This window comes from Triturus cristatus, chromosome 3_2 (genome assembly GCF_964204655.1).
Source record: "Triturus cristatus chromosome 3_2, aTriCri1.1, whole genome shotgun sequence".
Classification (NCBI taxonomy): Eukaryota; Metazoa; Chordata; class Amphibia; order Caudata; family Salamandridae; genus Triturus; species Triturus cristatus.
The window spans coordinates 936,391,034-936,416,736 of NC_140584.1; the positions used below are offsets into that span (position 1 = coordinate 936,391,034).

At 41.3% G+C, this 25,703-nt stretch overlaps 1 protein-coding gene across 4 annotated transcripts in view; it reads right to left on the minus strand.

The window, feature by feature from the left end:
* Positions 1–25,703, minus strand: part of TBX4 (T-box transcription factor 4) — a 722,013-nt gene that overhangs the window by 424,365 nt on the left and 271,945 nt on the right. For all 4 annotated transcript variants that reach the window (XM_085649426.1, XM_085649425.1, XM_085649428.1 and 1 more), the window contains exon 2: positions 24,511–24,666. In XM_085649426.1, coding sequence (XP_085505552.1) covers positions 24,511–24,663 — 153 coding nt within the window. In that variant the 5' untranslated portion in view covers positions 24,664–24,666. The remainder of the gene's footprint in view (positions 1–24,510; positions 24,667–25,703) is intronic.

The window sequence follows — 25,703 nt, forward strand, 5'->3', positions numbered from 1 at the left end:
CTGCAGTATAGGTGGAATGCTACATAACTCTACAATTTGGAGAAGTCCGTACTTCGCTAAGCTCTTTTTTTTTATCTCACCGACTCAGTAACTTTGTCAAATCTCTCTTTCATTATTTGTCAGCATGGGATAGTGTATTGCTTCTTTTGACCTGACCTGCTGACCCCCCCACTCCACTTCATTTTCCCCTTCCCTTCCTCCCTCCCCTCTTCTTCTTCCCCCTTTTGTTCTTTCACTGTTTACTGTTTTGAGGCCTTGCCTCTATGATGTTCTTTATCTCAAATGCTAATAAAAATAAAAAATAAAACTTTGGATTGGGAATAGTAGATATTATCACTCACCTCCCACACCTTCCAATACTTCCCCCAATGTTCGGAGTAAGACAAGTAAATGGTACAACCCATGCCAGCCAGAGTCCAACACATACTCAATGGGGTTACGTTTGGATTGGGAACAGTAAATCAGCTAACACCCAAAGTCCAAACTTTCCCTGATATGGCTAAGTTTGGAGTGGGACTAGTACATCTGACCCCACCGGAGTCCATATTTTTCTCAATATGGTTACGTTTGGAATGGGAATAGTTAATCTGACGCCCCCAAGGTCCAACACATTACAAATGTGCCAATGTTTGGAGTGGTATTATCCCTGACCTCCCATGTACCCAGAGTCCAACACTTTCATCAATGTAGTTATGTTTGTAGTTAGAACTGTACATCTGACACTCCAGAGTTCAACACATTCCCTAGTATGATTACATTTGGAGTGGAAATAATAAATCTAACTCTCCACTTCCCCCACAAGATCCAAAACGTTCCGTAATGTGGCAAAGTTTGGAGTGAGAGCATTAAATCTTCAACCCCACTCCCCCAGAATTCAACACTTTACCCAATGTGGTTACATTCGGAGCGAGGCTGTTAAATCTGATACCCCCTTACCACAGAGTCCAACACTTTCCTACAAGTAATCAAGTTTGGAGTGGGAATAGTTGATCTGATTGTCCCCAAAGTCCAAACCTTCCCCAATGTAGATTAGGCTAGAGTAGGAATAGGACACCTGACCCCTTCTCAGTCCAACACTTACTACAATGTGGGTATGTCTGGAGTCAGTATATTAAATCTGACACCCCCGAGTCAATCACTTTTCTAAATGTGACTAAGTTTGGATTTGAGATAGTAAACCTGACACCCCCAGAGTTCAACAATTTCCGAAATGTAGCTGTTTGCAATGGACATTGTAAATCTGACACCCCCAAAGTCTAAAACGTTATCCAATGTGACTATGTTTGGAGTTGGATTAGTAAACCTATCCTCCACTACCCAGTTCAAGGCTATCCCCAATGTGGTTAAGGTTGGAGTTGGAATGGAAAATGTATTTCCCCTCCCCCAGACACCAAGCCTAAGTCCAACACTTTCCACTATGTGGCTATGTTTGGAGTGGGAATAGTAAAAGTGACCCCTCCAGATTCCAACACTTCCAGTGTGGGGTCGGAATAGAAAATTTGAAACCCCATACTCCATCCCCCCCAAAGTGCAACACTTTTCACATAGAGTACATCTGACCCCACAGAGTTGAACACTTTCCCCAGTGGAGGTATGTTTGGATTTGAAATAGTAAATCAACCCCTATCTCCCTCCACCAAAGTCCAACATTTTCATCAATGTGACTAAGTTTTGAGGTGGAATAGTAAATGTGGCTCCTATAGTGGCCAATATTTTCTCCAGTGTGGTTACGTTTTCAATGTGAATAGTTAATGTTATACCCACAGAGTAACATACTAAGAATAAACATTTTTCTACAATGTATGTTGGTATTTTACACTTATTTTATTAATGATGTAGGACACAATTTACTGTAACATTTTTATTTATACATTACATAATGAATATTATAATGAAACGAGCTTTGACATTATATGAATTAAGAATATGAATATATATAAATAATTTGTGTTACATATTCCCATACAATTTCTTATTACTGTATTAATAAAAAAATGTAACAATGTTTAACATATTTTCATTGTATGTTTGTTATATACTAATAGATACTGTAAACACGTTACATTATATTTGTCCGTATTTTAACATATACTTACATTTATATTTACATCTTTTGACCTATTTTTGACATTTTATTTTTTTTGCATTTTGAAACTATATTATTTATTTCAAATTTTCAGCCATTTTTTACTGGTTGCTTTATTTTGAAATCGGTCTTTTTCTCTGTAGTTCCTTGGCTGATATCCACATTATCAGTTCTTCATTGTGATTTCCTGGTCTAGGTACGATTATTTTTGGTAACTAACTTATAAGATAATTAGGTGTATAGGGGATAGATTGTTAGTTAGGTTAGATATTGTAAGTTATTGTTGTTTTACCGTTCGAGTTAGTTACTATGGAGCCTTGTCATATACTGTGCATGTGGTAGGTACATTTGTGTAGTGCTTCTAATGCATGTCTACATTAGGTGTGTATGTTATATTTTCACATTATTCTAAGAGTTATTAGTAATGTTTTGAGGGCAAGTTTCTGTGTTTTCTTTTTTACCAGATTTGTTAATTTCATGGAAACATTAGTTTTGGATAGGCGTCACATTTAAGTTTTTTTAAACAAGAAAAATTAATTGGCATGTTTCCCACCTCTTTAATGTAGTTTTTCTTGTTCTCTGTGAGTTTCCTGGGGCGTTTATTAATTATTTGGGTTATGACGAGTGTCAATGGGTTTGATATGGTCTATTTGGAAGGATTTCCCTTTTTCATAATTTTTTTCTGTATTTTGTGGGGGTCATCTATTTTAAATAATATAATTATTTTGACTTCTTTTAACCCCTTGTGTGCGGGTTTATTTCTCCCGCTGTGCACGACGGCCGGGAGACGTCGTGCGCACACAAGGGGTTAATGTGTAGTAATTTTATGTGTTTGAATTATTATGTGTTATTTATGTGCTTTATTGATATTGTGTTTTATTGATGTATGGTGTATATTTGATTGTGTTTGTTTATTATGTTTTGTAGGAATGTAGAAAACTCCATTTCATAATGGAGTATTTGTTGCACTGTGTATGAATTATAATAATTGAAATGTATTGTTAGTATTGTGAAGTTATTTTCTTAAATATGTTAGTCGGTGCAGGCACCCAACCCTAGTATTTTCAAAATAGCCCTAGAGGGGGAACAGTTTTCCCTAGTTTATTACCAGAATGATGAAATGAATAGCAAAAAGTCGCTGATTTATTTAAATTTCAACACCCCGCCCATTATAGACCCTTGCGTTACCAGACTGATATGGGAGCAATTAGGACTCTCACATTAATCTGGTTCGAACCATTCTCTCTAGAGAAGGTCAAGAGGTCTCTGGGTTTGGTGAAATCAGGCTCCCCTAGATATATGCCCTCCAAGAGTTTGCTCTGGCAAATCAATCTATATTCAATTTTCCGGTGGAAACAGGCACAATTCCCTCTGAATGGAAAACCGTGCAAGTCCTACCGATCCTAAAGAAAGCTAACCTGGACCCAAACATCCTATCTAACTACTATCCCCATATATCTGTTACCCCTTCTGGGTTCATTGCTAGAAGGCCTATTCGAACAACTAATTAACAGCCTATCTAGAAAATAATCAAATTCTGGACTCTTCGCAGTCCGGATTCAGACCGGGCCATAGCACTGAAATGGCCCTACAAGCAGTCATCAATTCTTTGAGACTCTCTCTGGATGCAGACACTCCTTCCACGCTAGTGCTGCTGGATCTCTCCGCAGCTTTTGATACGGTCTCTCACTCAAGACTGTTAAAGAGGTTGAGTGAGATTGGTATTCGAGGGTCTGCGCAAAAAATGGTTACATTCTTGAACGAAAGATCCCAAACAATCCCTCTTGCCCTTATACCTCTTGTAAGATGTGTCTGGATAAGGGTGTACCACAAGGCTCATGCTCCAGCCCCACCTTGTTCAATATATATATAGCACCCCTTGTTAAGATCGTTGAGCTTTTTGGCTTCTGAAATATATCCTATGCTGACGACACGAAGCTGACCTTCATTTTTGATTCTGAATTAGAACTAACCAAAGATCGCTTTGCGAAAGGATTGTTAGCCATCTCCTGTTGAATGACTGACAAGTATCTACAATTGAACACAGACAAGACCGAGATCATGCTGTTCGGCAAAGCCATCACCCTGTGGTGTAATGAGCGGTGGCCCTCTCAACTAGGATCAATCCTATCTCCCAAACAATCTGTGAAGAACCTTGGCATAATAATTGATCAAGCCCTCTCTTTGAAAGATCATATCTTGGATACCATACGCAGGTGCTACCATAATATACGTGCCCTATGCAGAATATTCCCCTTTCTCCCACTGTCTGTGAGAAGAACATTAGTTCAAGCACTGGTAGTGAGTCGACTAGACTACAGGAACACTCAACCAGCTGAAGCCAATGAGATGCTCGTGGCTAAACTAAAGATAGTGCAAAATACAGCAGCTAGACTTATTCTCAAACTTCCGCCAGGTACCCCATTGGTCCCTTCATTGAAGTCTCTGCACTGGCTGCCAGTAAGACAAGCATTGGCATAGCCAATAGGTCTCGCCTTTGGGACCTTATAAGTGTTTTGTCATGCAACAGTTGTTGTTGCACCAAGGATATTGTGCTGCATAACTAAATACTTATAAGGTCCCAAAAGCGAGATCTATTGGCTATGCCAATGCGTGTTTGTTTTAGAACATAAGTTCATACACATCAAGAGGAGGCACTTTATCATATTTATTTGGACAGACCTGCCATGTCAAAAAATGAAGATTTTTCCGGTCAACAGTATCCACTAAGGAGGCAGGTGTAAGACTGATAAATGATAAAAATTTAGTGAGTGACACAATCGGCTGCCTCATGTTAAGAGTGGCACATTCATCAGAGGTCCCACCTGCCAAACGCTTTCACTTCATTCCTTACAAATTATTCTATGTAGTTTAGGGCAGTAATGTTGGGTTAATGCTGCAAGGTGTTTTTTGTCAATTGTACATCATTTTCAAAATGGAATAACATGTTTGAAACTGTAGACATAGAAAGGGTGCTTTGTTTCTGCATTTAAAATGCATTTGATTTTAACCATTTATTTTGATGGCTTTATACATGGTAAAAAGCGTTCCAGATTGCAGGACACAGACGAGCCAATACTAATGCGTCTGACAACCGATGAAGCTCTATGATGCAAACATTTGAAAACAGCAGGGTGGCACAGCTGTCAGTACATGGAGAGACTTTGGTGCTGACATGAATAGTGCCAGTCTACCCTGCAAACGTAAACTACATAAAGTTCAGATTGCAGGCTGCAGATTCCTGCATCTACCTGAAACGGATTAACAAGAAAGTCACATAGCCTTTTCACAAATGAGCATATACATCCACTTAGAAGCACATCCTACAAAGTGAATAAGTGACGGACAGACCAGCAAAGTAAATGGAAAGCAGGAATCTTGGATAAAATTGTCCAGTTCATTTGATGATGTAGTCTCTCAACTCCTAAGCAGAAAGGCTACTTAAAATGACAAATAACAATCCTTTAAAGAAGGAAAATAAGGAACAATAGGTAGAAGCTAACGAAGCAAGCACAATATTTTCACAGAAGGGCACAGCAGCAGAGGCCAAAACATAGACCATTTAGGCACCAACTGAAGGATGCACGCCTTCACATTTTGAATATTCACAAAAACTGGCAAATAAGATAAAGATTTAAGTAAACAAAAAATATTATGGCAAAGAATGGCAGGAAATCCAACCCAAAAGACTCTTTGATCTATAGTTCATGGACAAAACTCTTGAAGCAGTGCAACGTTTTCTGAAGCATACAGCTCATGGACAAATAAACCTTGAGAAAATCTAACTGAGCAACCCAGGGAAAAGTCAGAGATAACCGAAAGTAGCAGCTTAGATGGCAAGTATACTGTCCTTCCTTGAAGCACATGCAAACATATGAAACAGTGGAGAAGGGAGAGTGCTACCTTTAATGTTGCCTCTCTATCGTGCGCCTGCTCGCTGACCACAGAAACTCTAGAATATCACCGAACATGTACGGGATCCTCATTGACCACTATTAACATATTTCGTTCGAAGATGCATTAAAGTAAAGGTAGTGTAAGACGCAGAACTTTTTACCTTTGACTACAAAATAAAACAGCCAATGAAACCCTTCATTGTGACAGTACATTTGACTGAAAATATGGAAACATCACTATTTCTAACATGTTACTCATAAACACAAGCATTGGCCGCGCGCCCGTGAAAATGACACGGCCGCGCGGCCTGCGAAAGTGAAAGTGATCGTGGACGCGATCAAGCACGGTGGAGGTAAGACACATGGCAGCTGCGCGCGTGCACGCTCACGTGAACACAAGCTTGTCGCCAGCCAGCAGCACTTTAAAAACTCACCTACTAAAGTCTCTCCTAGCAGCGCATGCGCACGGACTCAGCGAGACCTAAAAAAGGAGCATTTTTAAGATCTGCTGCCTCACATATAAGGCTGTTAGGGGCAATGGCCCCAGCTACCTACAACAGACAGTTACATTGTATGTACCCACCAGAAGTCTGAGATCCAAGGAAAAAGCCCTGATGTGTGTCCCCTGCATCTGCCTGACTAGATGTGGTGGGAGAACCTTTTCTTACCTGGCCACTGTTTATTGGAACAGACTCCCTGGGCATATTTGTACCTGTCTGAACTATTGCTAATGTAGGAAATCATTGAAAACCTCCCTTTTCCAATGAGACCTCTTCTTGTAGATGCTTGCCCGCTTTTGTATGCAGCGCCAAGATGCTCACGAGTGAATCGAGCGCTATATTAAATTTAATTAACATAACATTAGCAACATGTTATTGTGCTTTGCTACCTCTGCAATAGGCATACTGCCTAAAGCAATTACATTTTTAATTTAATAAGCAAATTCAGTTTGTTGCATAATCTATGCTCAGTGTTGATTTTTGTAGGTGCCTCAATATTGACTGATTTAAATGATGGTAGTACCCTTGAATGGCTGTCTGTGGGTGCACTTTTAAAAAAGTGGTAATCATGGCTTGTTCATAGTCAATAATGTTTTTTGGGTTGTAAATGTTCATTGCTTTATTGTCAGCATTTCATTATATGTTGAACTTTATCTGGAAGTAGTTAATATTTTAATTGAACATTGGTATTATGATATTTACCCTGTATCTCTGAGACTAGTGGGGGACAACATTTAAATATTCCATCACTCATAAAGTTTTGGCATTGTGTTAGAGTTAGTAAGTTGTTATTTGTAGAAAAGACAATAATTCTCTTCTAAATTATTTACATTATCATACATTAGAAAATCTTGGTTAGAATCTATTAGTTTCATATTTCAGGGATTTCTATTTTTTCAAAGGTTTTTGATGTGGTTGGGGTTTGACTTGCTATACTCTTGGTTCTTGTTAAAGTGTTTTTAAGTTTCCTATAAATGGCAGTTGTCCTGTGGTTTCCTCAGGAACTTGGGGTATAGTGTCCTGTATGTTTGTGAGGCTAAGTGTTTGCGTCTCTTATTATATATCATCTTACTTGTATTTCTGTGATGTTTGAGATTTCTTATACAGTCTGCTATGTTCTTTGTTTTGCCTTTGCTGTAGCAAGCACTGGAATAATAGTTAATGTATTTCCTGTACATCATGCGTCCTTTCATTGTTACTACTTTCTTTTCTGAAAGTGTTCCGGCTATAGCTTAACAGAGGCTTTCCTTTGTGTGAAGTTATATATGTTGCTGTTTCAGACATTATATCTGTGGATATAGGAGTATGGAAATCTATGTTTATTTTCTATGAAATATGAATTAATGCTATAGATGTTATTTCACTTTTAATACATATTTTACATCATCTAATCATATTTATGTCTTTTCTTCTTTGTTGGGATTGTAGGTTCTATTTGTTGAATATTTCTTATTTTCTCTCTTTCAGATTTTCTTCTTTTTTAGTTTTACTGTTCAAAAGTAAAAATGTATTAATCATTTTTGTTTATAAGTATTTTTAAATTGTGTTGTAGCTTTAACAGTTGACTGTTTTACTTAAAAAAAGCTTTATTTAGTAATGGGATTTTTAGTATAATTGTTTGTTTTATGCATTTAACTTAAATGTTGGTACTCTGCTGTACTGTGAATTTTGTTTTGTTATTTTGGTGTTTTCTTCTTTTTTGGTGGTTATCGTTGGTCTTTTTCAGTCTTGGTATCTGTATTTTAGAGATCTAATTAAATAACTAAGTATAAGTGGTGTTTCTTTTTTTAATTAGTTTGATATACTTTGTTAGTTTGGTTATATGCTATTTATTTATTTTCGTGAACCTTTTTTCTTCAGTTTGGTCCTTCTGTGTAGGGCAGAGTGGTACACTCCTGCAGTAGTGGATTCATATGCAGCAGTTGGTTACACAATTTCTTTCTCTATTTCTATTGCTTTTTAAGAAAGGGTTTCTATTTACTATTTTTGTAAACATTACATTGGTTAACCCCTTGGGTGCTGAGGATGTGCTGGACACATCGAGTGCTGAGGACGTGTCCAGCACTTCCAAGCCTCCACCCACGGGTAAAGCGCTGGTGCTCCCCCAGTGGGCACCCCCCATCAACTGCCCCCACCAACGTTCCCACTACCACCCCGACCCTTGCGATCTGATGAACATCAGCGCACTCACAGTGCACCAATAGGCTCAGGGGAACACTGGAAGCCATTTGCTTATAGCGTGTTGAGGGAGGAGGTCCTGCTTAAGGTAAGTCCTCGCTCCCGGGAGGTGTTAGGATGTCAGAGAAACACCGGGGGAAAGGAAGGAGTCCCTGTGTTTCCCAGTGGAAGAGGTGTGGCGCAGCGGACAGGGTGCCTGGCTCAGGACCACAGGGTTCACGGTTCGATCCCAGGCTCCGGCGGCAGGTTAGCCCAGCACCATGTGACTCTGGGCAATAGCTTGCTTAATCTTCCCGACGGCCCCCAGCGCCGGAACACCTCTCCATAGGTAGCGGTGCGCTTTACAAATGCTGGCATTTAAAGTGCATTCCTGCTGCGGGATAAAGGGTGGGCCCGCGACCCTGCAGCAGGCATACACCACCAGACACAAGAGAAGTTGTTTCTTGATTGTGGGGGTGGCTCCTTGGGCAAGGGTCACTCCCTTTTCATATTACTGCATCTTTGAGATGTTTTCCACCCGCTTGGGGGCAGATAGGCCATCTTTTAGGCTAATCTGCCCCCTGGGAGGGAAGCCACTAAACACCAGGGAATTATTTTATGAATGTGTATGGGGAGTAGCCTTTTGGGCACGGGTGGTTCCCTTTTGATATTATCGCATCTTTGGGCCATTTTACACCTCCCCACAGTGGGGCCAATATTTTAGGCTGATCTGACCCCTAGGGTGTGGAAAGTCACTAAACACAAGGGAACTGTTTGTGTGTGTGTATGGGGAAAGGTCCCTTGGGCAATGGTCGCTCCCTATTTTGGCCATTTTACGCCTCCACCAGGATAGATCGGACATTTTTTAGGCCGATCTGACCCTCGGGGTGGGGTGAAAAACCACTAGAAACCTGGGATTTTTTATTTATGTATATGAGGAGCAACGCCTTGGGCAAGGGCCGCTCCCTATATATAAGAGATCATCTTTTGGCCATGTCCGTCCCCACACCCTGGGGCCATCTTTTAGGTCGATCTGACCTATAAATGTTGGAGAAGCGGCCCCTTTGGCACAAGGCACTTCCCAGTATGTCCTACACATGTCCTTTATTTCAGTTCCCAGCTTTCAGCATATCAGATTTTTTTGTATGTTGATCTGCCAACTGTGGTGAAACACCACTAGACATCAAAGAACACATTGTTGTGTGAAGAATTGGTGTTTGGCTGGCGGTATGTGTGGACTGGCATGTGCCTGACTGTTTGGCTAACGTTTGGCTGGTGGAGTGTGTGAACTGGTGTTTACGTTGTGTTTGGCTGGCAGCTGGAGTAGGGGTCACTCCACACTGGGATAACCATTTTTGCCTTCTTTTTTGTGCCCCACTTGGGGGCAGATCGGACGGATGTGACGCCTATCTGCCCCCAAGGGCAGACTTGTGTTTTATGATGCTAACTGTTTTCTTTCTGGTCATCATATGCATTTGCCAACTTAATGTTTTATTTCTTTTTATTGTAGTTCAAAGCTTTTGATTTCATTGCTGGCAACACCTACTTGCACTTTTGGCACTGATGGATCTGCAGTTTGTGCTGTTGCATGTGTTTGGCAAGAAATCATTTTTTATACTTTTTACTTCAAATGAGTATCACTGCCATATATAAATGCATTTTTTTAAACGGTCTAATAATTGCAGCATATTTAGCTTCTAATTTATTGTGTGTGAAATTCTCTTTGGATTTGTGCAAGATGTGTATTCTGTTGTCTTGTGTGTAATTTTCTTTTGTTTTCCTTTCTAGTGGGTTATCGCTGGTGCTTGCTGTGTCTGTGCACAGCACGGCCAGTGTAGGTGCTATATAGTCTAGCTGTCTGTGGCAAGTGAGAGGTATTTTTGGAGTATAAAGCTCATTATGTGGTTTGTAATGATAGTTTTTTCTAGATCATTATAGTTCAATTGTTATTTTTACTGTTTGATACAGCTACAGTTTGTTGGGTTCAAAATTGACACAGTGGCCCTGATTACGATGTCGGGCGGACTCACGTCGGCCCAACACCGTTGCAGAATGGGAACCGACCTACCGCAGGTCGGCGGTTCTGACTGCATCATTTGGATGTGACTGTACACAGTACGGTTGGAAACATACATTTTTCTATGGCAGCTTGTGCAGTGGATGGAAAACGCCCGCAACATAAGCTCCCATAAAAAAATGGATGTTTCAAAACATTCCTGCATTGTCCGGCAGGGATGTTTAGGGGGCACCAGGCCGAATGCAGAGGGCCAGGGGGCAAGAGGGGCCTGCTAGGGGCCTCAAAAGCCAGTTTCCTACTGCCAATCTATGTCAGAAAGGCCGAAATGGATTGGCTGACGGGCTCAGCATCAGATTCCCCCGGCCGGTTTAAACTCTGACCACCATCATCATAATATGGCTTCAGACATTAAACCTATAATGTCGGTAGGAAAGCTGCCCATAATACGACTGCCCAGCAGGTTGTTGGTTTGCTTTTTGAAACTAGCTCTAAGACTGATTCTAAGGCACAGGATCAAGCTGAAGATTCTGGTAGTGAATTTTCTGGCCGAGAGGAATCCTCTGATGATGAATCTACTATTAGAGCTGATGAAGTGCCACTTTTACAAGATGACACTGATATGGCTGTAGTGTAATAAGAGCAAGCTGGATTGCAGACAAGTGCTGCCAGGCTTCCCAATGAAAGCCTGAACCACAGTTTGCCCCTAATATGCTGTAGCCTGTTTTGCTTGCCTTTAGTGGTATAGCAGGGTGTAAAGTCAATACAGAAAACGTTTTGCCTATCAATTTTTTTGAACTGTTTACTGATAATGTGTTTTAGGTTGATATTGCTGATTAGGCTAATTTGTATGCAGAACAGTTTTTGAAGATCAATAGTGCTGCACTTAAGGCCCACTCTAGAGCTACCCGGTTGACTTCCACAAATCTCCATGAGATAAAGCAATTCTAGGGTTTACCTTTGCTGATTAGGAAGCCATAACTTTCTTTATATTGGTGTACTAGCCCCTTGATGGCAACGGCTACATTTCCAGCAACCATGGGTCGCAACCGGTATTTACTTCTGCAGAGGATGCTGCATTTTGTGGATAATGCATTGCCACAAGATCATCTGGATTGTAACTGTCGCTTCAAGATTCAGCCTGGTCTTGACCATTTAGTAGATAGTTTCCCAGAGATCTATGTTCCAGGAAACGCTGTGGATGAATCTCTGATCCTGTTCAAAGGTCGTTGGGTTTTCAGGCATTCCCAGCAAGATTGCACTTTATGGTATTAAGAAGTATACGTTGTGTGAAAGTGCCACTGAACATGTGAACAATGTCAGAGTGTACAGTGCAAGGCATTCTTCAATTGACCTCCTGGTTGCCCTTTCACTTTTGGAGTCAGTGACAAAATGTGTGGGAACTTGCAAGAGGACTTTTTTTTTTATAAAGGTCACCATTTATACTTAGACCATTTCAATACAGGTGTGCAATTATTTCAGGAATTGTTCAAGGGGGACGGTTTGGCGTGTGGCACCGTCTGCTGTAACTGTAAAGGTTACCCAAAAGAGCTTGTGTGTAAAAACAATTCAAAGGGGACAGAGCAGTGCATTGCATAGTAATAAACTTCTTGCTTTGGAATTTTCAGATAGAAGAGATGTTCACATTTTATGTTATGTTAACAAGTTATTGCATAGCGCACATACACCGGATTTGTTTCATGGCGCTGCTCTAAGAGGTGCCGGATTCCTGGAGACTTACTCATAAGCTTGTCTAAACAGCCAAGTCTTGAGGAGTTTCCTAAAGCTCAAGAGGTCTGTGCAAGATCTAATTTCGGAGGGAAGGGAATTCCAGTAGCTGGGAGCTAGTACAGCGAACCTGGCACCGCCCACACGTTTCAGTTTGAAGGAGGGAATAGATAGAAGATGCTTATGTGCAGAACGCAGATTACGCATGGGAATGTGCCTTTGGATAAGGTTATCTGAAGATAAGGCAGCATACCTTGAAAGCACATCTCTGAGGAATAAGGAGCCAATGCAGCTTCCTCATGAAAGGAGTGACATGTTGCCACCTCGGTTGCTGAATAATCAGTCACGCTGCCTGTTTCTGTACCAGTTGCAATTGTTTAATTAAATAAAGAGGGATACCAAAGTATAAAGAGTTGGCGTAGTCTATATGGGACATAACCATAGCCAGAACTACCTGAGTTAAGGCTTACTGGGCAAGAAATCTACTGATTTTCTTTAATTTTTTCAACTGGTAGAAGCAGGTTGAGATCACTGAGCTAATTTGGGTCTTCATTATGAGCTCACAGTTGCTCGTTACCCCCAGACTTTTGGCAGAAACGGACGAGGTGGGAGATTGTCCTAATTCCTTAGGCCAAAATTGTGGGCTCCAAGGGTTGCATGATCCCCCTGTTAGGACCAGTTCAGTCTTGTCTGGATTAAGCTTCAAATGATTGCAATTCGTCCAGTTGCGGATAAATAGCATAGTGGATTGAAAATCACGGACCAATTCGGGAGAGTCACTAATTGAGGACATTAGTTGGAAATCATCCACATAGTTGAAGGTACAAGCTTTCCTCTCTTTCAAGGCATGTATCAGAGGGAGGAGATAGAGGTTAACCAAATGGGGGGGATAATGAGGAGCCTTGCGGGACTTGTAGTCTTCAACTTTGGGGCTGTAAACTGGGCAGTGCGGACTGACTGAGAGGTGTTTTCCAGAAAGGATCCAATCCAGTTGAGGGCAGATCCCTGGATTCCTGCGTTTCCGACAAAATCGGCCAATATCCCGTGGTCAACCGTGTCAAAAGCTGCGGAGAGATTCAGCAACACCAGAGTCTGTGGGAAGCACCTATCGACCTCCTTCCGAAGAGTGTCCAATACAGTCAGTATGACAGCCTCTGTGGAGTGTGCTGGGCAGAACCCTGCATGATGTGGACCAAGATACTCAGACTATTCCAAGAAGGCAGAGAGGCATCTGGCCACGTGAGCTTCCAATATCTTAACCAGGAATGGGAGCAATGAGATCGGGCGGTAGTTACTCAGGATTTGGGGATCCGCCCCTGGCTTCTTCAGGAGGGGAACAACAATTGCCTCCTTGAAGGTGTCGGGAACGTAGCTCTAAGATAGTGACTCATTCAGAAGGGATAGGGCCGGCCCGGGAAGAGCGGAAAAAACTTCGCTTTAAAGATGTGGTGGGCAGCAATCCCTAGGAGAGCCTGATTTTACTTTGGACAACATTTCCAGGAATACCTGGCTACTTATTTTCTGAAACTGTTCAAGGAAACAAGAATTTATTGGCATAGTGGCGTATGCCTCAGGGATTGGGAAAGTAGGGATGCTAGCCTTAATTGCTGTGACTTAATCAATGAAAAAAGTGTTCAAAGAATTGAATAAAGTTTGAGAACTATTCATGATGAAACCACTTCACCTGTGACTGTTTGGGGTCAGGTTGCAGAAGTGATCAAACTTGCGTGCATATTAGACTATAACAAGCACCTGAGAAGTGTAGATAGTGTATATCAAAGATTGGAGCCTTACACTGCTGCTCAAAAGTCATACATTTGGTATAAAAAGTTGGCTGTACGTTTCTTTCATTTGATGCCCTTCAATGCTTACGTTGCTTCAAAAGATTGTGCTCCAGATACAAGATAACGTTTGTACAGTTTAAGCAGGCTGTAATAGACAGCCTTTTTGAAGCTGAGCAGGTGTTTCTAGAGTCGGAGTGGTGGAGGCTGTGGCTAAATTGAAAGATTGCCACTTTCCTGAATACATTCCTCCCAAAAAAGACTTTCCCTGTCGGGGATGTAGAGTCTGTGCCCGAAGAGGAGTACGAAAGGAGAGTTGAATGTAATGGCACAAGTGTCCTTCTAATCCTGGCCTATGTGTGCTCACATGTTTTAAATTGTACCATACACAACTCATGTAATTGGAGTAACCATGACGGTAAAAGGAAACTGACTGTGGTCTGTATTGCTGTATATTGTCTGTTTGGATACCTGGTTGGCAGTGGTTTGATGTGTTTAGTTACACCTGTTGCATATGCAGTCAGTTGGTATTTCATCTTCTTCCAATAGGTCGGTTCTTTTTATTTGAAAAAAGAATGCTGTTTTAGTTGGATGTTTTATTTTTTCCTGTCTGAACTTTGTGTGTGTGTGTGTGTGTGTGTGTGTGTGTGTGTGTGTGTACATGCGCGTGTGTGTGAGTGTGTGTGTGTGTGTGTGTGTGTATATATATATATGATATCTTCGTTGTGAGAGTGTTTTAGAAATGAAAGTGATGTGGAGCTTCATGGTGATGTCTGAGTGGACAGCAAGTCACTACACACACACACCGCTACCGCGATGGTTATGTCTAGACTGGCATGTGACTGGTGGTGTGCTTGTTTGGCTTCAGGTTGGTGGTGTGAATGAGCTGGCATTTGGCTGGCAGTGTCTGTGAATAGTGACTTGCTGCTGGTCACTACACACACATTGCCAGCCAAATGCCAGCCCACACACTCCGTCAGCTGCCAGGCGGTGTTTTTGCTGTGTCAGTCCTGGTGGTGTATGAAAGTAATGGGCCCTTGAATGGCACTGTTTGTTGATGTGAGTGTTGTAATGTGTTGGGCCAGTGGGTAGCGGTGTAAATGGCTTTGTGAATGTGATGGATAAAAGGTGCATGAATGGCCTGTAAAGCGATTGATGCCTTATTGTGGCTTTACAGCTCACCAGCTGTAAGTCATTAGTTCAGTATTCTGAATTATCCCATTAACAATGATTTTCGTGAAATCTCTTGTTCATAAAATGTACATTTTGAACTTTTCAATCACCTTTGTGCCAAATTCAACCAGTATGTATGTGTGCTTGAGTAGTAGATGGTTGTACAGTAATATTTATATTTTCTGTCTTTCTCTGCCAGGGTGTACATTGTCTCTAAGACAAATCTACCAACTCTAGATATTTTCAGAAATTAGACACCAGAGGGACTCCAGGGTGGCTCGCGTGGCTACCTCAAAGTACTGGCATCTGTTGGGAGCCTCAAATTTCATGCCACTGAGGGTTTCCACACATCTCCTGATATTGTTTATTGGGATAAGTGGGAAATTGCAGGATGGAAGGAATTGTGTGGATTCCTGCTGACTGTTTGAGGTTTGTAGGGTATTGTGGGTAAAAACCTTCATGGGGCCCAAGCGAGACACACCTCTCTGGACTCCCCTGGGTGTCTAGTTTTCAGTTTGGGTTTGGTAGTTTTCATTAGGTGGCCATCGCTCCTCAGCCCAAAAAACACTGCTATACCTATTGCCAAATCAGATCATTTTTGTGACAGGAAATATTGATGTCTCTACATTATATTTTGAGGCCTTTCCTGTTGCGGACTCTAGGCATACCCACTCAAATGAGGTGCCATATTTATCAGGAGACTTGGGGGAATGGTAGGTGGTAGGAAATTAGCTTCTACCTGCAGATTCCAGTACTTTTCATCACAGAAATGTGAGTAAAATGTGTTTTTAGTCAAAGTTTCAGGTTTTCAAGGGCTTCTGGTTAAGAAGCACTAAGCCTACCCACATAAATGTGGAGCCATTTTTATCAGGAGACTTAAGGACTACAGAATAGTAGAACAACTGTTATTATCGATTGTACTTCTCTGCATTTGTGGTAAGCCAGTGTGTAAGAATAAAGACATTTTGAGCAATGCCCTCTAATTCTCATGCTAGTATGGGTTCCCACAAATCTAGAGATGAGCAAATAACCACTGCTTCTAAACTCCATATCTTGTGCCCATTTTGGAAATGCATAGGTTTCCTTGATACCTACTTTTCACTCTTTGTATTTTACCATATGAATTGCTCTACACCGGTACACAATGAAAAACTATTACATGGTGTGGCTCAGTTATTGGCGGATACCTCGAGTTCTTGGAAATTCACAAATCCTATATATCCCCACATCCAAATTGGTCTATTTTCTCAGTCCCTTCCAATGGAATCCACAAACCATGGGTACCTTTTAAATCCCCATAACGTTGGACAAAACAGACATAATTTGGTGTGGATACCTTTGTGGAAAGAAATGCATGGATGCCTATGCTTGAATTACCCAATAGCCAAAAAAGGGCTTAGCATTCTAATGGGAAAAGGCTCAGTAGCCAAGGGGTTAAATGTGTAGTTACGGATTGGTTTTCTGTTACCTTATATGGTGGACTCTAAGTTTTATTAAGACCATGTATATGTATCATATATTCATATATTTATTTAGTTATATCATATATATAAATATATATTTTTTTATTTTTTACAAATATTTTCATTGACAACATTTTTGTTTTCATTGATTGTTTTTATTGTTTACTTTGTATTTTATTGTTTTTAATATGTGTAATAGCGTATGTTTCTTGTAGGGTTATATATTCTTGTGTTTTGATGATTTCCTATAGTTTTTACAACAATATTTTTGTAATCAAAATTGTGGTATTTTCTGTTCAATATCAAGCTTCTTTATATTTTTTTGTTATGCAATATGTTTGTATCTTGAGATTTCTGCAGTCAAGATTTTGTCACAGAAGCATGTCTAAGATCTGGTAAGCCTACTTGATTGATTTGGTCATGGTTGGGAGCCTTTGTAAGTGAACAAGACTGTAAATGGGTGCCCACAGTAGTACTATACTTACATCTGTCCCCTGCTAAAGGAGATATTATCATTTGACATCAGTTTGGTCATCAGAAAATCATAGTATGCAAAGGGATGGAACTTCGCTATGATGTCATATGGTGGCATTTACCAGTCCTGTTGGTCATAGTAGCTCTATGTACCCTATCTAGATGAAATGTAGTGCTACCAGTAACTTCCATTATGGCCTCAAAAAGACCCTCTACACATGCTTTGACATCTTTGCCCTCCGGTCGCCAGTAGGTAGTTATAGTTAGGATGCAGTTTCCATAGGAAGAGCGTTTTTTCATTTGCCAATAACTTTGCCGTCATTTGAAGAATCCTCGCAAAATTTTGGAAACTATCAGGGCAGTCACTTCAGCTTCTGTCTTGAAACTTTTTGGGTGATCCGTCAAGCAGGGGCCAAGAAAAAGGGGAGGTACCAAAACTCTTTTTCCCCTATGTTAATTTCCATAGGAAACTTTAGACACAGCTACAGCCCGAACTGCTGAACGAAATTACACCAAATTTGGCAAAACGGTCGCTTTTGGTCCAGAAAGCACTCTTTTTGTTAAAAGGTGTAAATCCGTTCTATAGTTGCTGAGAAATGTTAAGATTTCTCAGATATACAACTGTGGCCGTGGTGGATCCGCAATCCCCACCCTCCCAATCTTGTCCTGAGATCTGATCATCTGCCAACCCTTCAAATCAGGAAGTGCTGGCAGCCATCTTGTAATTCGGTTGAACCGAGTCACAAGAAAAAATATTTTTAAAAAAGGTAAGAGGGGAGGACCCACCCCTAGGCCTCTTGGGTGGGTCTTTCATACACGCACTCCTACTCCCACACAACCATTTACAAACCCATTCCTAACCCATACCAGTACTTACACACCCATTTACTGATTCATCAATCTACACACACACCCACCCACTTACCCAAAAAGCCTCTCCTACACCCACTCACTCACTAATACTGCCGCTGGCATATCCACTCATACACCCATACAGCTACTCAGTCACTGAGTCAGTCACCCATAGAGCTACTCAAACACCTACTCACTCACCCATACAGTCTATCACACAGACATTTATTCGCCAATACAGTTACACACAAATTCACTCAACTACTCGTATAGATACTAACACATACTCACTCACCTATAATGTCACTGACACAAGCAGACACTCATCCATACAGCCAGTCTTGCATTCACTCACTCACCCATACAAACACTCACATACCGCATCACTCACATATACTGCCTTTCACATACCCAGTTACTCACCCATATACCACTAACACATGCACTGACTAACCAACACAGCCATATACACACTCAACCATACAGACCATAACACACGTACTCACTAACCCATACAGCCAATGATTTACCGTTGTTCGAGGAGAAGTGAAGCAGCAGTTGTTGCAGCGCTCGGAGTTCAGCGGCGGAGTACCTTTCGGTGGTCAGACAGGCAGGGTTTCTGGCTATGGGTGCGGTTCAGGCGTAGACGTATGCAGTCAGGCTTGCCTTTGGTGCACCTTCGGGACATCACCTGACCTTTTAACCCACACCAATATGATTCTACAGTTCTTTGCTTCCACAAAAATATATATTGTTACCATGGTATTAATTCGTAATGCACTACATTGACATACAACATTATTGTAAAGCCTGGCCTATTGGCATTGGCAATGCTTGTTTTTACTTTTGAGGTATATGATATCACCACATGCATTGCCTGCAGCATACACAAATGAGTGCAATCTACCAGACCTTTCATGATACTCTTACAGTGTGTCTTTACAAGTTTTAGACTAGCCTGATTTCAAAATGAAGCCATAATTTTAGCTAGGTGGTTCAATAAAGGGGACCATTTTAATTGGTGGTGCACAAGCCAGTTCTTTGTCCTAGTCTCACCCTGATGATGCGCCAAAGGCAAGCCCGTCTGCGCCCGCCCACTTTCGGATCGTGGCCAGCGCCAGGAATACTGCCTAATTTTACTCAAGTATGACCCTATAGAGAGAGGCTTCGTTAGCTTTTAATAATACTAAGCCGAATTGCACTACTCACCTAAATGTTGACAAATGAAAAGGCCCCATTTCCTGTAAGAGAAGTAAACTTGAACTTTTAGCCCTCACTCCGAACAAGTAAAAAAGATCGAGTGCACCCCAAATTTGCTGGTAGGTGGTTTGATTAACGCTCGGCCTTTGTGTAAGCACGCCCAAAACATCTATGATATGGTCTTAGATCTTAACATTGATTGCCTTTTTGTCACAGAAACATGCCTCAGGAGTGGTGCACTCCAGACATTGTCCACGCCCTCCCCCCTGGATATTTAATACAGCGACAAGATAGACTTGATCACGGGGAGGAGGACTTGCTATAATATATCACAACACATTCAAATGCTCTACATTCGAACTTATACGTCTTAAAGGTGCAGAAAGTCTTGGCTTCTGCTTTCAAGTTGAATGCTCAGCCTCCTTCTCTGGAGCATTGATTCATCGCCCACTGGGCCCAAATCTTCACTTTTTAAATACCTTGGGAGACACTAATCCCTTTAATTCTTAGATATTCAAATGTCACCCTTGTAGGGGATTTTAACCTTCATTTAGACTGTAACAATGGACCTGGAGTTATACATTTCTTAGACACCTTAGAAACGCTGGGCCTAGATCAGCTGGTATCTTCCTCCACACATTGTGCTGGACATACCCTTGATGGGATTTGCTCAAATCTTAGCACTCTAAAGGTTAATTCTCCAGTTTCCTTATCATGGCCAGACCACAAGTATATTCCCTTTGGGATTAGACATCAGTGCACTAATACCCCTTTGGTCCCACCTTGGACATCCCCAAAACTGTGTGTAAATGGAATAAAATGCTAGTCAATACGGACCTCAACACTGATGCGTTAGCTTGCAGGCCCCTCCTATGAGGGGATCCAACATTAGACACCCAGTACTTCAATTCCTGGATGTCTACGCTCAGTAATATCTTTGCTCCTCCAGTCCCTTCGAAAAATAAATTTACTACAAAAGTCTCAGCCCCATGCTATACACAAAAGCTGACAGAATTACATCTGCATTGTAGACAGCTAAAGCGTAGATGGTCCAGAGGTTACAAACTAGAGGAGCTCATTCAATTCAGAATGGCTCTCAAAGCCTACCATCAACAAATTAAAGTAGAAAATAAAGTCTACTATACTAACCTACTTACGCTAGCTGACTCAGACCAAAAAACAATTTTTCAAAAGTGAAATCATTTACCCACCCTAAAATACTTGAACATGATATCCCTCCATCACAGACCCTCTGTAATCAAATTGCCAATTTTTTTAACAGAAAATGCAAAATCTGCCAAACGATTTCAAGTCGATAACCCCTTCCCCCACAGACGTACTATCAGAATCCCAGAGTGATAGACTGATTCTTCAATAGTTTTATATCATTAGCATGGAACAGTCAACCAAGCCATTCTCTCCTGCAAGTCAGGATCCCCTTTAGACCCCTGCCCCTGGAGGTAGTACAAATTATTAAAAACATCATCAACTCTGTCTTTAACAAGATAATTAGTTCTTCACTTTCATCAGCGGAAGTACCCTTGGACTGGAAAATCGCAGCAGTCAAACCCCCTAAAAAAAAACAACTAGCATATCCTGCTATCCTTTCTAACCTCTGGCCCATTTCCCTATTACCCTGCCTCAGCAAACTTTCTGAGAAATTAGTCAATAATGAACTGACTTCTTTTTTAGAAGAGGCTAATATTTAGCATCCAAGCCAGTTGGGTTTCAGGCCCAAACATTCTACGGAATCTGCACTATTACATACTATGGAGACCCTCATATTTGCCTTGGACGAGGGGAGAAATGCAGTGCTGATCATATTAAATCTATCAGTCGCATTTGATACCGTCTCCCATGACATGCTGGTGCACTACCTTAAGAACTACGGCATTTCCCACCTGGCTCGGGCCTGGCAGAAGTCAGTTCTTACCAACTGGAGGCAAGCACTCACTCTTGGTCACTACCAGTCAGTTGAGAAACCCTTGTACTCTGGTGTCACGCAGGGCTCTGCCTTAAGCCCAGTGCTGTTTAATGTATACATGGCTTCCCTTATAAAACTGGTATAATATTTTAATATGGAAACCATCTCTTATGCTGATGATACTCAGTTAATTCTAGTGTTCAACAAACACTCTACCAATGCAGAAGAAAATGTCCAACTATGTCTCCCAGAAGTCTTTTGCTGGAGGCAATGTAATCACTTAAGAAGTAATACTCAAAAAACTGAGATCATGCTACTAGGAAAGTCTAACATTTTCACTCCAAGCCTATGGTGGCCTAAGGATACTCCTCCCACTCATAACAAGGTACATGTAGTAAAGAATCTAGGAGTGAAACTTGATACTTTATTATCCTTTCATTCACAAGCTTTAGCACTGGCCAGAATGTGCTTCCAGCTGATAAAATCCCTAAAAAGGTTCTTTGACTTGCTCCCGTGTAGGGCAAGAAAGACAGGAGAAGTGGTTCTAATTACTTCTAGACTGGATTACTGTAATAGTCTGTATGCAGGTGCAAACAAGTCAATCTTTAAAAAACTTCAGACAGTTCAACATGCAGCAGGACGTTTAATGCTGAAAATACCACACCGCTCCGCAGCCTCAGAAGTCCTAAAATCGCTACACTGGTTACACATTCCTAAAAGAGTGTTATTCAAGATCTTGGTAATGACTTTTAGAGCCTATAAAGCATCAGGACCTAAATACTTAATGGCTAGGTTTACATCTTATGTGACGACACGCCTACTCAGATCCTCCTCAGTGAATCTTTTTAAACCTCCACCTTTTAGATGCACATCAAAGGGGGGGAAATCAATAGCCGTTCTAGGGGCCACAGCCTGGAATCTACTCGCCAGCCTTCTCCGTCTCATTCATTCAGAACTAAGCTTCAGGAAATCCCTGAAAACCTGGATTTTTATAGCCTCAGACTCCCTGTGTCTCTGACTTATCTGATACCCACCGCACCTTTCGGAGCTTTATGGATCGTCCCGCATAGTGCCATGATGCTCCGTTGTGACAGTTGCACTTTATAAATAATATCTACATACATATATACATGTGACATGTTGATGGCCATTCAGAGCAGTCTGTGGCCTTTATAGGCCCATATGTGTGTATTGTGCGATTTCCTATTAGGAAATTGCAATTTAGCGATTTCGTAATTTGCCATTTCCTAATAGTGATTGCGACTCCTTAGAAATCGCTATTAAGAAATCTCAAATTACATACCTTGCGTTCTGCGATTCCCAAATAGTGATTCGCGATTTGGGAATTGCAAAATGGAAATTTCGTACATATGGGCTAAAGTGCCAAGAACACCAAGACGCCCTACTTCCAGTTCTCTCTAGTTATGAAAGTGAAGTCATTTCTCCCAGAAAGCGACTTCAGAACTGATGTTCAAGTCCTTGCCTTGCACTTAGATAGTCACAATGCCCTGATTCGCTGCTTTCTTGGCTCCTCACTAACCCACATAAGAGAAACCTCTGTGTCGTAGAACACCTTATAATGGGCCTGAAGTAACACGGCCAACATCCTGAAGAAATTCCATTGGCTTCTCTTGCTGCCCTGCCCTATCTTCAAAACCACCTCCATCATTTATGTAGCCTCTATGACTGGCATCCCAGCCTAGCTGGCTGACATGCTCATCATTTCTGGTGGCACATGGCACACCCGCAGCCATGACACTATTAGACTGGGGACAAAGAAGTGCAAAAGAGAAAGAAAAAGTCCATAGATATTCTCAATCTCTGAAACCGTGATCTGGAACATCACAGTATCTTTTCGAGCAACAGCTATCTAATTTAGGAAAGAGCTAGAGATAGGACTTTTTAAAGAACACTTCATCTACTGTTGTAACAGTCCACTTTTACTCTTAAAAAGAAGATAGCCCTCCAGTCACACCTTGACAGTGCCTTTCCCTGTGACTATGTACAGCGCTTCAATGGTTTTCAGTTAGGTCCACACTATATTAATACCACATATATAAATGAAGCAGTGAAAGGCATTTTGTCCTTACAAGGCTGAACTGCTACCCCTTAATTCTAGGGCTAAACTACAGAAAACAAGGGATTGTGAGATACCGTTTGTAACGTGGCATTATACGCCTTTAAATTTGTGCGACAGGGACATATACAAGCAACTGCAGCATTTAATGTTTTATAAATAATATACAATAAACAATATGATAAATGCACTGGCTTATTTTTGCTTTACGCAGCGATGTTTCCATGATCTTGCTTTTATAAAGTGCAACACATATTGTTTAAACCTTAAATTGCAGACTTGCTTCCATACCTTTGCTTTCAAAACAGTTTTTTTGTTATACCTTTCGAAAGTACAGCTCTCTTTCACACAAAAATTATGATGAATATATGTTTAAGTATATTTTTAGGCGTGTCGAAGTTTTGTAAATATTAGTATTAACGACTATCTAGAAAGTTTGACTGTCGTCATTGATGTTTTTCTAAAGTGCGACCAATTCAAAGCCGATAACTTTTGTTTGAGGTAGCAACAATCAGATTTTGCTATGATAAACATGAAGAAAAAATTCTATATCTTTTCACCTACCTACTGAGTTTTTGTGATGTGGGCTTCCTGAAAAAAAGTGACAGAGACAGAGATAGGACATAGGCCTGTAGGCATTTATCGTTTGACTGGAAAACTGGCATATCTGGTGGATATTCGAATTTATTTTTCCTGCATCTAATTTTGACACATGGTGTTTAGGACAATTGACAATATGTGCATTTCACACAAAAATTAAGCAGAAGCAGTGCTACTGGTCAAATAAAAAAAATTAAAAAGCGAACCAAAACCAGTGCGGACTGTAGGACATAATTAGAGCTTCTATGGAAACCGCGGCCAAGTGCCAACTTCCCAATAGCACTTCATTACATTCCAGAACACCACATACGACGCGATACATAAGAAAACATCTATCACTGGACAACTAGAAGTTTCACGAGGATGTTTCTCACCACTACATGCCCACAAAAAACAAACATCGTGGCTGTAAATATACACAGGCCAAGAAGCACTGTGAGTAACTGTGTCACTGCGTCCATCAACTTTGATCGATGGGCACTCTGCAGCTGTCATATCCGGTGTAAAGGGACGGGAGATGACGAACAGCAGCGCGCACTACAAGGCCTTGAGCGGAGAAATGTCTTGAAAGAGGCCTGGTGTTACCTGCTCGGGGTCCGGGCCCTGGGGGCTGCTCAGGGAGGTGTTCAGGGCAGCGACTGCCAGGGCCGGAGAGCCTCCTGCCGTCTCCACATGGCCGGCCGCCTGGGCTGCTGGAAACCCTTCGTCGCTCTCAGACAGGCCTTTGTCCTGTAGCATTTCCTGCAACAAAGAAACGCACCTTGTTAGGCCCCAGTCCGCGTGGACGTGCACAAAACGTTTCATGGGTTTAAAGTTTAGTGTTGTTAGTGGATATCTATATTCTGTCAGCCACCCTGATGCATGGAGACTAAAATAACAACGGGAACTTCAATGCCGAATTCTACAGCAATAACAAAAAACACAGCTGCCAACAACACACCCGCTTCAGTTGGGAGACTTCCGTGTTTTTTAAAGAAAGAGATAGCTTTACTTTAGGTTACCTCCCTAAAACTGCATCCATTTCAATGGAAGTCAATGAGGAAAATAAATTCCGCTGAATTTGCGTCCTTCTTATTCGTGTCCTAGCTCGTCAATCCTTTATTTGTTCCCCCACCCCATGGAGCCTAGCCTCTTTACAATCTCTTTTGATTGACTGCCTTTTTCTATGTTTCCCACTGCTTCCTCTTCAAGCGCTACTTTTATCTTTTTGGTTAAGCACTCCATAAGAGTACATGTGTTTTCCAGCTGTCTCCCTCATATACTTCTGTACAGTTGCACTCTATGTTGTTCTGATCGCGTGCCTACCAAATGAATCGGCTGGACGCATAACTGAACTTTCATGAAATGGTGACAAAAACATCGCAAGTCTGTTTTTAACAAAACATGACCTACATATTACTATGTTGCTCAGAGTCTCAGTCTTGGAACAGAAGCTTACCACACAGATGTTGGAGAAGAAGGGACGTGGTCCCGAAATGTGCACTGTGCTCCGCTGATCTTGGATGATTTGCATAAACTGCAAACCTCTGCAAACTACAGAGAACACACATCAGCAACCCTTAGAACATGTTTAGACATTTCTCTGCTGAAACTTCATAATACAAAACTGGAGACGCAAAGACTGTGGAATGGCAGAATGAGTTTATAAACTTCTGTCCAGAAATTGTTGAAAAGACGTAGAAATCGGTGCTTAATTTGAGCCATTGGTTTCTAGGTACCCAGCACCAGCACTTAATTGTCAACACTGGGGGCCCGATTCACAGAATTAACTTAAGACA